Here is a 14,297-nt window from a genome sequence, read left to right on the forward strand (position 1 = left end):
ACCAAATGAACACCTGTAAAGCCGTTCCCGCTAATAGGCCTTAGAAGTCGAGTAATGAGCATTTAAAAACATATCAAAAAATCTGAAAGTCTAATCACAGTCTAATATCTCGGAAAATATACATTTTTGAGAAAAATGTCTTATACAAAAATGGTAGGGTTTAATGAGATGTATTTATTGGCTTTATTTTTGGTTTGATCTTGGGAGGCAATCTTGACTTGATCTTGGCGATGCCATCTAATGGTGTTAGACTTTCCAGATTTTTGGTGTATTTTAAAGTGCTCATTATTCGACTTCTAAGGTTCATTAAACGAAAATGGCTTTACAGGTGTTTCATTTGGTAGACTCTTCACATTGCTGCAAGTTGATCAAAATCGGTGAAGAGCAGAGTGTAATCTCTCCTTGTAAGTTTAATAAACAGATAAGACTGCAGAGAATAGGAAAAAGATAAACTTTCTTCCTTCTAAAGCTGAATTTCATCTTTTCTTTTATTAAAACTTGCGATTATTATATTTGCGCATCAAGTCTATAAATATACATATGTATAAATTGTGAATTTTCAATATTACTGAAGAAGAAAAAAATCAAGAAATACTCACTATTAATATTTTTTGCGAAAGAGAAATTTCGCATTAAACTCTCGTATTATTAAATAGAGACAGATGCAATTGTTTACGCCTGATTATCGATCAAATGTCTTATACTAACGCAATGGACGCATAAAATTAATTTGAGCCGTAAAAAGAATCGATAATCACCTTGATCTTTGGTGCAGGCTTTTGTCAGCTTGCTACTAAGTTTGCTCAATCCTTTCGCATACGTAGCTTCCAATTCGGCTCTGAAACGTATTTTCATAATTTCTCATTGAAAAATTCATATAAGTGATAAACGATGGAAAGAAAATGTCTAAAAAATACCTTTCATGAAGAATCGATGCCAAGTCCTTGCAAAAGTCGCCTCCTTGTTTGACATATCTTCGCACATCCTCGAAACCGCCTTGTCCTCCCTGCACGTTACAAGAACGAAATAAAAAATTACGTAACGATAAGACAATGTTATTTAATATTTACAAAAAAAAAAAGAAAAACCAAGAAAGAAGCAAGAGAATTTTTTTGTCAGAAAAAGTATTATTTTTCTACATTTTTTTTTCATCATGATAATCCTGGTAACGATAAATTGATATATATATTTTTCTATCTTCAGCATCGTAACAGTCTTTTATAACGTATTTATATTAAATAACCGGAAAAGCATTACATATTAAAATTCAAAAGGAAATATTCTGTTTATTAACATTGCATACAATAAAATTTTTGTATTAAGGTTTTTTATTCTACTTTATCTTTTTTTAGGATATGATATGAAAGTGATTGTATAGTGATTGTGAGACACCCTATATCTATACATATATACATATATATATATATACTTGTATAAGAAAAACTATTTAAATATTTGTATATATTAATAGCAATTGTGGTCATTTTCTCTCTTATTTTCTTATGATTAAAGTCTTTTGTATCTTAATAGATGCGCAGTTCTCAACTTGAATAAAATATTGTCATATCCTAGAGAGAGGAAGTTTCTTTTCTCCAAGACTCGTCCCGGAAGCAGTTACGATAAAATCATAAAACACCGCAGCTATAATGGAAAGGCGTTTTGTTCGTGCATGATAAACGTTCCCGTGGCTATCGAATATCGCACTTCTTTTCGTTTGCCGCGCCAAGGTAACTGACACTTGATTCGAATTAAAGCTTAATCATGAGGTACCCGGTGAAAGTAAGTATGACTCGCTTGTAAGTAAGCCTTGAGGAAAGTCAAAAGAGTTATATTATATGTGCTATTTAACAGGATATCCTATAACTTTTGATTAATATTTCTGGCAGTAAAAGAGGATGACATTTTAAATTAAAAGTTTTTTGCCCAATTTTGGTTCAGACCGTTATTTACAAAGTCAATAAAGTTGCTCAATCAGATTACGCCTACCTGGAGTACAACATATCATAGGACTCCTCCTACTTACTGTACTGTTATCTCAATTAAAATTTTATTTCAAAATACAAATCAAGAGCAATTAGAATTTTAGATTGGTTAACTTGTGCCAAATCTTATATTTATGATATTACAATACATAAAAAATAAATTCGTTTCGACTCTTAATATGATTCTTTTCAATGAATAGTCTAAAACAATGCTAATTAATTATGCTAACTAATTAATTATACCTATCGCCTGTATTATAAAATTTTATTATAATGTTTCATATAAATAAATAAATAAATAAATAATCTACCCATTTATCTACTCATTTATTGATTTATTCATTTATTTATTAATTAATATGAAAAATTATAATAAAATTTTAATCGAGAGAATGTACAGTAAGCTCGAAGATCTCTATGGCATGTTACACTCATGCGTACTCCGACTGGACGTAATCTGATTGAGCAACTTTAATTATTAATAACTCAGTAAATAATGGTTTGACCCAAAATTGGAAAAGAAACTTCCTTTTGAAACGTCGTCGACTTTTGAAACGTCGTCTCTTTCAAAATGTCATCCTCTTTTATTCCCAGAAATATTAACTGAGAGTTATGGACACTCTGTAAATACGAAGATATGATAAATTTTTACAATATTGATACAATATATCGTATAATGTAAGATTATAACGAAAGGAATCAGAATTAGTCACCGTGAGTTTGTTAAATACACATTGAATCGTGCTTAAATAAAATGTCATTTGACGATTTTGATAACAGAAAATCACCTTTCTACGAAGTTATTGAAGCATGGTGTGTTAAATACTGATAATTCAAAGTCGGTCAAACGAATTGAGTTCTATGTCGTTGATAATTACGTTCTAATGCGGACGATGTATACTTAAAAAAATTCAAAACGTGGCCATTGAAGATGAGATTTATAAATCACATCATAGTAAATATAAATCGCATAAATTGTTTGCTTCAAATATTTACAATGTAAAAATAAGAAGTAAAAAGTGATATCTAAATCAATTTGAAACGACGGAATGTCGTTAGCTAGCTACAGTTTCACGTAACGTTATAAAAAATGTTCATTTATTAAAATATTCTCGAGTGAGAACGAGTTATTGAGTTTCATCGATACAAACTCGACATCTAGTCATAATATACAATCATGTTACATAATATCTCTCTAGTGGTAATAGTAATAGAAATATTAGAGTCGGCAAGGACATATTACATTTCTGTCATTCGCATGTCTATGCATATTCTCGCAATTATAACGTATACAAGTTATGCGAGATATTAAAATGTCATTCGCACTGGCTTAAAATCTTAGGAAACGAATCAGGAATATGAAATATTTCTTTAATAAATTTGACGCATTTTTTCTAAATATAATTGACAATTTTCCAATCGTTAACATATTTTTTTTAATTAAAGGTTTTTCCCACAGGTTTCATATTTTTCTTGTCATTATAATGATAAACGGATCGCGTATCATCTAACGCATTTTTGTGCTGTTGTTTGATTTCAAAGAGACTCTTTCAGAATCGATATTGTCGATAAAGTTTCAAAGATTTCGATCTGATAATTTGATGAACAAAGTGGAAGATACGGAGATCTCGCAAGAACATAATTTTTTTTTTTTTAATCGTTATATAGTATCTACTTCTTTATTTGTGTGTTGTGTACGGAAAGATAATGATGAGTTTTGTATACAAAACAAAGCATTTGTTTTTATGAATTGAAGTTACTATTTATAATTTTCATTTGCAATTGTTAAATAACTGCACAATTTCGCGAGATATACTTGCGTTAATAATATCAAATATTCGTCATTTTCGAAGTCACAATGAAATCTCACGCTAGATTTGTGCATTATAAAATACCACCGTTATACATTGTATCGTGCAATCGATACGCACAACATCGATTGTCATGCAATTGAAGATCTGTTTTATTTGTGACGTGACTAACAAAATGACAGAGCAACTTTCTATAGACTCAATCTAAATTTTACCGAAAGCGTTTCTTATGGTAATTTGCTATTTACATTTACACTTCTATTTCGGCATTTCCTCAAGAGAAAGCTAACAATAACGTAAATCATAATCGCGTTTAATTATATTAAATGTTAAAAAAGTTATTAGATATTAAGAAGCGCACCTTCCTAGCAAATAAGCTGACATTATTTAGCTTGACGTTTTATTGTTAAAATAACATCTTTAACATCAGAATAATATTAAAATAATTACAAATAATGTCAGTTTGTTTGCTAGGTAGTTTCTCGATACATTTATTTCATATTAAAATGACAATCACTTAAAAGAATGAAAGATTTCTGCATCAATTTGTAATAGATCAAAATCTATTTTATATCACGAGCTCATCCCAAATGTTGTTTAATTAATTTTCTGTAGTAAAAGATTGTTTTGCTAGATTACATATATACATATAATAAAACGAGGGAAGGTGTACTAGTAGAATGAGATAAATTTGTGTACATATGAGAAATTTCTAGAGTCGGCGAAAGTTGTAATCAATTTAGTTAGTGAATTGATAAAATGTCACGCATGGGGAAAAACACTTTCATATATGTACATCCACAGTTTCGCTTCTAATCTTTTTTTACACTTACCAACAATTTATCTTGGATAACGTCTTCTCGGTTTATTGTAATGTAATTATCAGTCCGACATGTATCCGTTTAATTAGCAGGTAATAATTAAACGCGTGATCAATAATCGATTTGCCAAGCGTCAGATTCATCTTTCTGAATGTGTTTTACAGTTAATCATTGTTCGTTTCATTATAATTAGTATTAAAACAAAATCCTAGTGTTGATCTGTGGATAACAAATCATGTATAAGGAATATAAAAAATTTATGTATGTTACATTCATACCCGTACAGAAATCAAGGGAAAAAATTTCGCCGTTTTCCTATCTCTATAAATAGAATATTCAAATATTCGTATATTCACAGGCGACATGAAATATATTTTTTTTCAATTTTCTTAATATTTTATTGTAAACTGCATGAAATACAAAAAGAAACAAAAATTAGCACGTAGTCTTACTAGTAAAGATGCCATCTAAGTAGTACAGCAGCATCTGCAAAGCGTTAAAAGCGTTTATATACACTTTTTTTAGCGCTTTTTTAACGATTTGTGGGCACTGTGTGCTACTTAAGCGGTTTATAATGAAATAAAATTTCGCATCGTTTGAAATTTCTGCCTGTTTCTCTTGCTTATGCTCTCTCTCTCTCTCTTTCTCTCAAAAATATTTAAATACGTCGTTATACCATGAAAAAATAGGTTTACATATAATAAATGCAATTATATGCATTCCCAGGTAACAATCGAGTTGGTGTAGTTATTACCAATTTGGACGATTGAAAGGTTAATCGATACTTCGATTATAGTAGGTCGATGACGACAAACGGGCGTGCACTTGCAACAGGTGGTTTATTTCCACTCACTTACAATGGACAAGTGCACGAGTGAATGACCAGTCGATATTGAATTTATCATATTATAGCGAAATATAATTTGGAGATCTACATTACATTTCTGAAATGTATCACCATCTTGGAACTTGGCTTATTAGGCCAATTCAATTTTAATAATTTATTCGCGCGCGGCAATCTCGCGTTTTAAATGTCAGTTCGATCGAAAAAATATATATGGCACGATTACATAAAACTACTTAAGTAGCACCACAGTAGCTTAATGTGGATGTCTCTTTACTCGCATCCTCAATTACGTAAATGCGAGAATTTCTGCGTGTGAATTTTTAAATGGAACTTGCTTTTATATTTCGTCATATCAAATAATTTATCTATCACATTTATCGACAAAGAAACTTTCATCGCCACGAGCGTTGCTTTGAGCCAGTAGCTCGTGACCATCAGTCCGTTAAATTGTCATGCCCTAATTTGGTAATAATACCAGAAGTCATCAGAAATACGAACAATAAAATGCAGATAAAAATACATTTCACTCGAATCCTACATAACAATTACATTATATCTTATATGATATGGTTTGCGCGATATTTTTATAAAATTGAAGCTAAAATGAATCGTAAGCAAAGGTGAATTTATATTGAGGATGCTGAGAAATCTTAATAAAAATTATTAATCGCGGCAACAATTATCAACAATTATATCGTACGTCGTTCGATGTTGTTCGGAGAAACTTATCAACTTCTGTACTACACTATTGAAAAATCCACGGTCAAATGTAGTCACAGAGAAACAGTGTCCTGTTCCTCACAGTTACGTGTCTCTAAATATATGGCTTACACGCATATTCAAGCATACGCGATCTTCAAGACGTACATGAGAACACGTAGGGAAGACGGTCAAGTGTGTATGTGCGCGCATATATGTATGTGTGTAAAACAGAGTTGGCTATTTTCTCCGTGTAACTTTCCCACACTTTCCATGCTTTGCTTTTGCGATGCTTCAAGACATGCTCGTGCTTGGCCGCTTAGCGCCATTTCTCTTGGACAGTCAATAAATCTCTCGATCGGACAAACGGCCTGTAAAATTTCAACTTGGGGAAAGCAGAATTAGAAAACGATGAACTGAAAAATGAGAGACAAAGTAAAAAACGAAGATTTTTTTTCGAAATTGGCATGTCTTAATTATGTATAATTACGTATAAAAATTAATTATTAAACATATATATATATATATATATATATATATATATATATAATACACATACAGAAATATGATTGAGATATTATATTATATTAGAATATTAAATATTAGATAATTTTTCCGATTCATCATTCTAGACAGACTGAAAAAAATTTTGGTCATTTTTGATTCAATAAATAATCGTTAATCAATGTCAGACTTAATGTCCGACTTAATGTAATTAATTTATTGATACAATAATTCGGAATTCAACTTTTTTATATAACTATATTCTTGCAATGAATTCTAGTAATAGTTTTATAACTTAAATCATTATAAGAATTCATTGGATCAATTTTTAGATTAATTTTTGGATTATTTTTTCATAGTTCAATGAATATTTTATTGTATTTTATTGTATTTACGTACAGTTTTGGTTCAGTGATATTAAGTTGAGTGAAAATATCTATTATTTCATAAATTCTTGTTATAAAAATGTTAATAATGATACACACAAACATATTCGAATAATAAATCTTTTTATACAATGTCAGAGATGCAAAGATCAGAGAAGTAGGAATTTGGCTTCATAAAACACACACACACACACACACACACAAAGAAATGTTCCGTGCATAACAAATTCGCGTAAATAATATGTAATGACTTGATAGATCAACAAAAAGCATTCTAAACGCGCCAGAAAAGTCTATTGTACAGATGAAAGCGATTTTCGATGAAAATGTCATCGCTGAAAGCAACATGTGAAAAGAAAGCAGGCATTTAATTTTTTCCTGTTGATTCTAAGTGTTGCTGTGATCGCGCATGCATCTCATCGAAATGGCTACTTTATATTTATTGTAAAATATCTGTGGAAATGTGATAATATCGTTTAGATAGCCAGCAATGGACGTCATGACTAGTAAAAATAAACATGTCAAGTATGTGATTTGACAAGAAATTTTTTCTTTTTCTTTCGTAAAAAATTTCATCTTCTTAAATGAATATAATTAATACTTTATGTATACATTTATATGTACACAATGATAACGCAACATTTAAAAGATGCAACATTTAGAAGATATCTAAAAGATGTATCTTTTAAATTTTTGCGTTACGAAATTTATTTTATTGAACTCTACCAGCAAACTTCATCGTCCTATAAGATTATTAACAATTTCACACGTACCGATATTAATCCACATCCATTGTTGCATCGCGTTAGTAAGTTAGTTACAAACTTTGTGGTTACAAACTCCTATCCGTTACAAGCGCGATGTGCACACTCCTACTAATTTTAATGAGATTATTCAAATATCAGTGACGTTTCTGTATTCGAATATGTACACGCGCGCACGGGTGTCCATATTTCACATCCGGAATTCGCTTTAGAGCGCCAATGAAAACACACATACACGCGTACAAACATCGACTACATCCTTTAGTCCCGTTCGCACACGCGTATCTAATCTTTCCATTTCTTTCTAATTTTCAAGATGTGCGTTATGTTCAATCGTATTGTCGCAAGTGTTCAACATGTCAGTGTCATGACAAGTGCACAAACATGTCAGTGATCTTAGCAGTGAGAAAGAAGCAATAAGAGCACAAGTACCTCGTCGGACTCGTAGGTTTGCAATAGATGAGTCGAGGCCATTAACCCTCTAATTGAGCCGAGCATTCTCCTCTTAATCAGACTACTTTTCCCACCGTGATCTCTTGATGCTTCGGTATCACTGGTCCCCGCCGTCGTCGTCATTGCCGGCGCTGCCGCCATCGTCGTCGCCGTCGTCATTGATATCATCTCGTCGTTCTCTGTCACATGTGAGCATAATTTATCCATGCTCAAAGATCCTGGTAACTGTAATTTTGTCCTGTCGTTTTCCAAAATGTTGTCCGAACTGGCCGTCTTTCTTCGCAAGTTGCCACGCAATCTTCTCGTACCATTCGCTGACATCTTCCCCGAATCGGGTGATGCTGACATTGGTCTCTCCGTGTCATCGGAAACGTTCGCTTCCTCGGACACTGACGATAGACCAAACTCCTCCACTCTGGTGATCGAGCCAGACTCCTGGGTGTGAGCTCGCGTTAGATCGTAGAAGCCACGCTGCTTGCTCTTAGATGTTCCCACGGGAGTGGCACAATTGCTTCGCACCTTGATGCGAGAATTTTCAATAAAAAAATCGATCGAAATAAATGAAAGAATCTGAAATCTTGGAAACTTGTATCGCGTTGTTCAATTCGTATTTAGGATGTTTGAAAAAATATATGTAAAAAAAATTAGAGAACAAGAGCAAAAAAGTCCATATATAAGATCTAGTTTAAACGTTAAAGTGTTTTGAAGCAATGAATTATATAAAATATAAATTTTACGTTTCTGGACCGAAAATTTCACACCCTTAATTTTTCATATTGAGTAACACTATAAACGTATTTATAGTACATTAGTTAAAATTATCTCAGATTTAAAGAACTTGAATAAATACATGGTTTCTAAATTTTATCTACTATTTTTGTTTACCCACTGTAAAGATCATACATTTAATGTTATCTTTTGAGAATCAGATAATATTACTTGTATGTTATCAATCTAGTTTCCTTACATTCGACCGATTTTAACTAATGTTTACTATAATCATGCCAAGATTTCTTATCTTTTCTTTCCTCTTTTTTTCGGCACTACCTCGGGACTGAGCGCGCCAACCGCTTGCAACTTGGCGTGCCTGTTGACCACTTGGCCGATCCTAGTCTTCTCCTCTCGCAGCCAGCTACGCATCCTACCCCAAGCCTTGCCCAATCGTCGCTTCTGCAACTTCAGTCGCTTGCTGCGGTTCGAATCACCACTCTCCGACAACGCTGCCTCGTTCGGGCACTCCGGATCCGAATACGAGCCCGACATCGAGGCTATGCCGGCGTCGTAACCATCGCTATCCGACGCGCCGTAGCTTCTTCTGCCAGATTTGAGCGATCTGGTGGAACGTTTCATCTGATCGTGTTGTTGATTCTTATTCTTCTCAGGCGAAACAATTATGTTCGTGCTCTTGCAGTTTTCCTGCGCGGGATTGCAGATTGGCACATCTTTCTCTTGCAAATCGTTCGAAGACACGTCCTTGCGTGTTGATTTCGGCACGTCGTAAAGATCCTGGCGAATCGTTGATAATGAGAGCTCACTCGAATTTATTTCCTTATCATGTCCGGTTCGTTCTAAGGGAGCTTGATTATTTTCTAGGATGGCGCTTTTAGGAAGATCATACAGCTGATTTCCTGAGGAATCAGTTTGATCGCTCGTGTCAACCTCCAGAATAACGATCTCGTCGTCGTTCTCGTGAAAATTCTCATCGGCGCGCAAAAAACTGAAACTGATGGTCGGCACTCCATCGGCGTCCGTCTTCACCGTCGTGGTGGCATTCAGTTCCATAGTACTGCGTCTCTTCCCACCTCGAGTCCTCGAGTCGTTTACTTCGAAACTGCAAGGCCTGACGTCCGTGCGAACTTTACTCGATCTACTCACGACGACCTCCGCGTTGTTTCGCGACGACGCCTTGTCGACGGTGTCGACGTTATCGGAAGACAGCGAGAGTCTTTCAGCGAGAGGTCCCATCGTCGTGTCTTTTTCCGAAACATTGTTTTTCGATGACAAGATCTTCGTATCTCCTTCCAAGGGCCTGGTTGTTCTTTGTTCAACGAGTCTTATTCCCATCTCATTATCGCAGGATCTTTTACGGTCTCCCGCTTCGTCATTTTTCATAATGTCGCGTTTCGTCTCATCGCGAAACTCACGACAATGTACGATTATCGGCGTCGGGACGTCGTACCACGTTGCCGTCGCGATACTCGTGACGCCACTGTTCAAGGTCGAACTCTTCGCGGGAGTTCTCAAAGCTGTCAAAACGTGTCGCACCTCATTCATCTCCGCTATATATAAATATGTATATATACACAGGATGTCCCAAAAGTCTGGATACAGTCGAATATTTCAAAAATAAATGCAATTTCGAAAAAAAGGTTTAGACAACAGTTATAAGGCTTAAAAAGACGCTTTGGATGGTAATATCTATTTGACCTTGGGTGGCATTGGCTCCAGGATTTTTTTTAATGTATATATATATATATATTTTTTTTTCTTCTTTTAATTTTTCCTTCCGTTATAACGTTTAGCCCTTCCGGAATCGGTTTTTGAGATCTGTCGTTGCGAAACCGTTTTAAACCGATATTAAATGATGATCGAATCACTCATCAAGTTGAAAAATAATGACCAAGTGAAACATGTTTCAAAAATGTTGCTCTACTTGTCGTGTTATCGGATACGAATAACTACTCATTAGTCGTTGCAACATCGAAGCTTATGTCCAATTCACTTCCTCGTTTCTTCGAGTGAAGGAAAAGATCTTTTGAATGTCGACATTAATTTCCATTAATTTGTCGAAGGAAGTGATGATCAATTTATTTTGTATCTGTATCAATGGTGAGAGTAATCAATACCTCGTTGCATCTCGTTGATGAGGATCTGAATTTTTCTTCATACGAAAATAATCCATGTAATATAGTCCGGTTGTGATTCCAGATGGCACTTTTATGGCATCCTATTATGCATTATTTTGTAAACGTCTTCCTTTATGTCACGCGCAAACTTTATCACACAAATTCTTTCAAGGTAAAATACTCCATGTTCTATTTGTCAAGCCGAGCGAGTTTGTTTTCGTTTATCGCGAGGCGATATTTAATTTCACACTCGATTGCGACTTCCCTGTATCTTGTAAATTTTTCTTATCGTAGAAATAATCGGTGAAATCTAAATTTCTATATTTCAAATTTTATTTATACATATAAAGAATAGCCAAACCTTGAAATTTTCACATCCTGTATCTTTTAAACCGTGTTCCAAATATACTCGTTACAATTTTATATCTTTTAACTTCTATTACACGTAATCGCTCATCGCAAACATATTTCTTACGTCTCATAAATTTGACTAACAGCGAGAATACTGGCAAAGCCTCAAATTTATCTGATAATTTTTATAATCGAGAAAAAAAATATCATCAGCTATAATTTTTGTTCGTAATCACGTTGTTAGTTATCGACGAAGAGCTTTGTGAAACGACGACCGCAACAATAACGTTTTCCGATACCACATCGCCACCGCCGCACCTTGGAATCGACAATTTCCCACGGATCGAATATCGATACGATGACAAGAAAAAAATGCGTAGATCGATATAGAATAAATTTGCTGAATAGATAGATATATGTCAGATTTCGCGTTGTTGTCTCCTCGTCTTTATCATACTTGTTATCAACGTATGTGGCTCGTACATTTGCTCGCCCATCCGAGAATTATAAGCACGCGCGTAAGTATACACGTACGCTCGCAAACGTACGTATAATGCAAACATATAACGAATGTATTTTATTCGAGCACGTCGAACATAAAACCATCGGAGAAGCGCACGGAAGAGCGGATGGCACGATCACCAACGATCACGCGCGCGCGAGCTTTGACGAATCTAAACGAACGAACGACGCTCCACGCCGCTGCCGCGTCGTCGTCAGCCAGTATTATCTACGCGTTACGTAATTACAGAGAGCCGAATGACGGGCAAGTGTAAACGGGTTCGTGAACGATATCAAATTGTAGCGTTTCAATTTTCTTCGAATATAGTTATTTCGCCGTTGTTTTTCTTCTTGTTGTTTCACGCTCTCCTTGCACATCACGCGCGCATCAATCGGCACAACGCAGCGCGGCATCACGTCGCGCACTGGATAGCTGCGAGGGCTGCGAACGAAATGGCCGGATCGAACCTGAAGATCGGTTAATTTCGCATAGCGGAGCAAAAAGCAACGACGCGGCGACGCGACGCGATTCACAATCATGAGCACCATGAGCTACGGCATGACTTATGGCAGCACGAGAATTCACGTCCGCGCGTTCGACGACATCGTAGATGGATGTATATAGATAGAACAATGCAACGTCATCGTCTCTAAAGAAACAAAGTTGTACAAAATGCGCGCATGTACGTTTAAAGCACAAGTGCGAATTTTATCTTGATAAATTGAGTTTCGATTAAATACATATCTATTCTGTTTTAATAGTTCTATTATTTAACTATTTAACAATTTTATTTTATTTGTTGTCAGTGTAACAATTAATCGTGATAAATGATAATTACGAGTCTTCGCTCGAGGAGCCAACAATTCGATTTCCGAAAGTAATTTTTTTAAGTGCACTCGTTGTCGATAACAATAGCGAATGATTTTCACGTGATTGTCGCATATTTACAGATCCACGAGTTTTTGATCGATATCTTGGAATAATGTTAAACAACAGTGGAATACGCGTAATTTTTTGCAAGACGACGTGACGCTCCGGCAATGACTGTTGGAGGCCGCTTGGAAGCAACGTTATACAACCGCGGTGAACAATTATGTTCATATTATAGCACGTGTATATGCAAACCGCTTGTCGCACAATAGTCGCGTCGCGTCGTATCGTATTTGTGAGCTTCTGCTCTTCACTCATCGCATTAGATGTACGGTTCGTTTTATCCCCCAAGAATCGTCCGTCCAATCTCGAATTAGCTAAGATTCCGATCCTCCTTCCATCTCCCTACCTTCTACTGACACGCGCGATATTATTATACACCGGACAAAGCGATCGTTTAAAGAGATCTGAAAAGATCATTCTGTGTTAGTCTTAATTTTCGCGGCGCTAAATTTGTTTAGCCGCACTTAGCTTTTCCGCAATTTTGATTTACACGTTTCGTTCTGAAAAGAAGATAGCAATCAGAAAGTAACATTTGGTGAACGATATTTTTTTTTTCGTTCTTCTTTTTAGTTCCTTACATTCCCTGATATCTTACAAAATATTTCCGATACCTAAACCTTTTATGTAAGATAGAAAAGATTTATACTTTAATATTCCTTTGACACGAAAACTCTTGCACGATACGATCGCTTTACATTACGCTCTACAAAATTGTAAAAATTGAGGCCATGCCGGCATTTCCACTGTTGCTCGAGTAAGCAACACGGTTATCGAAAATAGAAACTTTACCAAACCAAAGATGGTTCCTCGTGAAGTTGTTATATTTTAATTTTTTAATTTATTTGTATTTTATATTTCTATTTTTGAAGTGCCATATAATTTTAACTGTCTTATAATAATATTTGACAGCATTGAAAACAAGATATACTTATAACGACAAATGCACTTGTTACACAATAAGGATAGAAAAGAGAGATACAAGGTGCGATATCACACAGGGTTTGGTGTAGAGACATGACGTAATATTAGACTAGATAAATAAAATGTCCGATACGAACGAAATTCAATCAATTCAATCTTTGAATTACCTTTCTCTATTCGTTATATTCGTCTTAGACCGATTGATATCTCAATTTTGATCAGTTTCGCCTTCGTGAACGAGATGTTTCAAGAAATGTCAAGGATTCTCGTAGAAATAAATTTTCAACACCTGTGATTCAATATTGTCGATCGTCTTCGCGTAAAAATTCAATATTTAAGAAACACGATAATGCTGCACTAGAAACACAATGAAATGTTTTGCTACATGATACGGCTTTCTTCAGTAAATAACACACGCGTAATGCGCAGATCAATATTGCACTTTAAAACTTCAAACATTATGAAAGAGAATTAATC

The 14,297-nt window shown here is 34.8% G+C and overlaps 1 protein-coding gene and 1 long non-coding RNA gene across 14 annotated transcripts in view; one reads left to right on the forward strand and one right to left on the reverse strand.

The window, feature by feature from the left end:
- Positions 1–14,297, reverse strand: part of Nost (Nostrin) — a 33,224-nt gene that overhangs the window by 4,030 nt on the left and 14,897 nt on the right. For 6 of the 13 annotated variants that reach the window (XM_087406903.1, XM_087406898.1, XM_087406891.1 and 3 more), the window contains 5 exons: positions 13,988–14,177; positions 9,315–11,431; positions 8,247–8,786; positions 918–1,006; positions 759–838 (listed from right to left, as the gene is read on the reverse strand). In XM_087406903.1, coding sequence (XP_087263029.1) covers positions 759–838; positions 918–1,006; positions 8,247–8,786; positions 9,315–10,541 — 1,936 coding nt within the window. In that variant the 5' untranslated portion in view covers positions 10,542–11,431; positions 13,988–14,177. Of the gene's footprint in view, positions 1–758; positions 839–917; positions 1,007–8,246; positions 8,787–9,314; positions 11,432–12,804; positions 13,305–13,987; positions 14,178–14,297 lie in introns of those variants that run through there. The other 7 variants (XM_087406888.1, XM_087406919.1, XM_087406916.1 and 4 more) reach the window with 5 other exon arrangements.
- Positions 12,139–12,724, forward strand: LOC105146884 (uncharacterized). The gene is made up of 2 exons (XR_846237.2): positions 12,139–12,244; positions 12,372–12,724. It is a non-coding gene; the product is annotated as an uncharacterized LOC105146884 (long non-coding RNA).

The sequence above is a fragment of the Acromyrmex echinatior genome, chromosome 1 (assembly GCF_024713525.1).
Source record: "Acromyrmex echinatior isolate Ae372 chromosome 1, ASM2471352v2, whole genome shotgun sequence".
Classification (NCBI taxonomy): Eukaryota; Metazoa; Arthropoda; class Insecta; order Hymenoptera; family Formicidae; genus Acromyrmex; species Acromyrmex echinatior.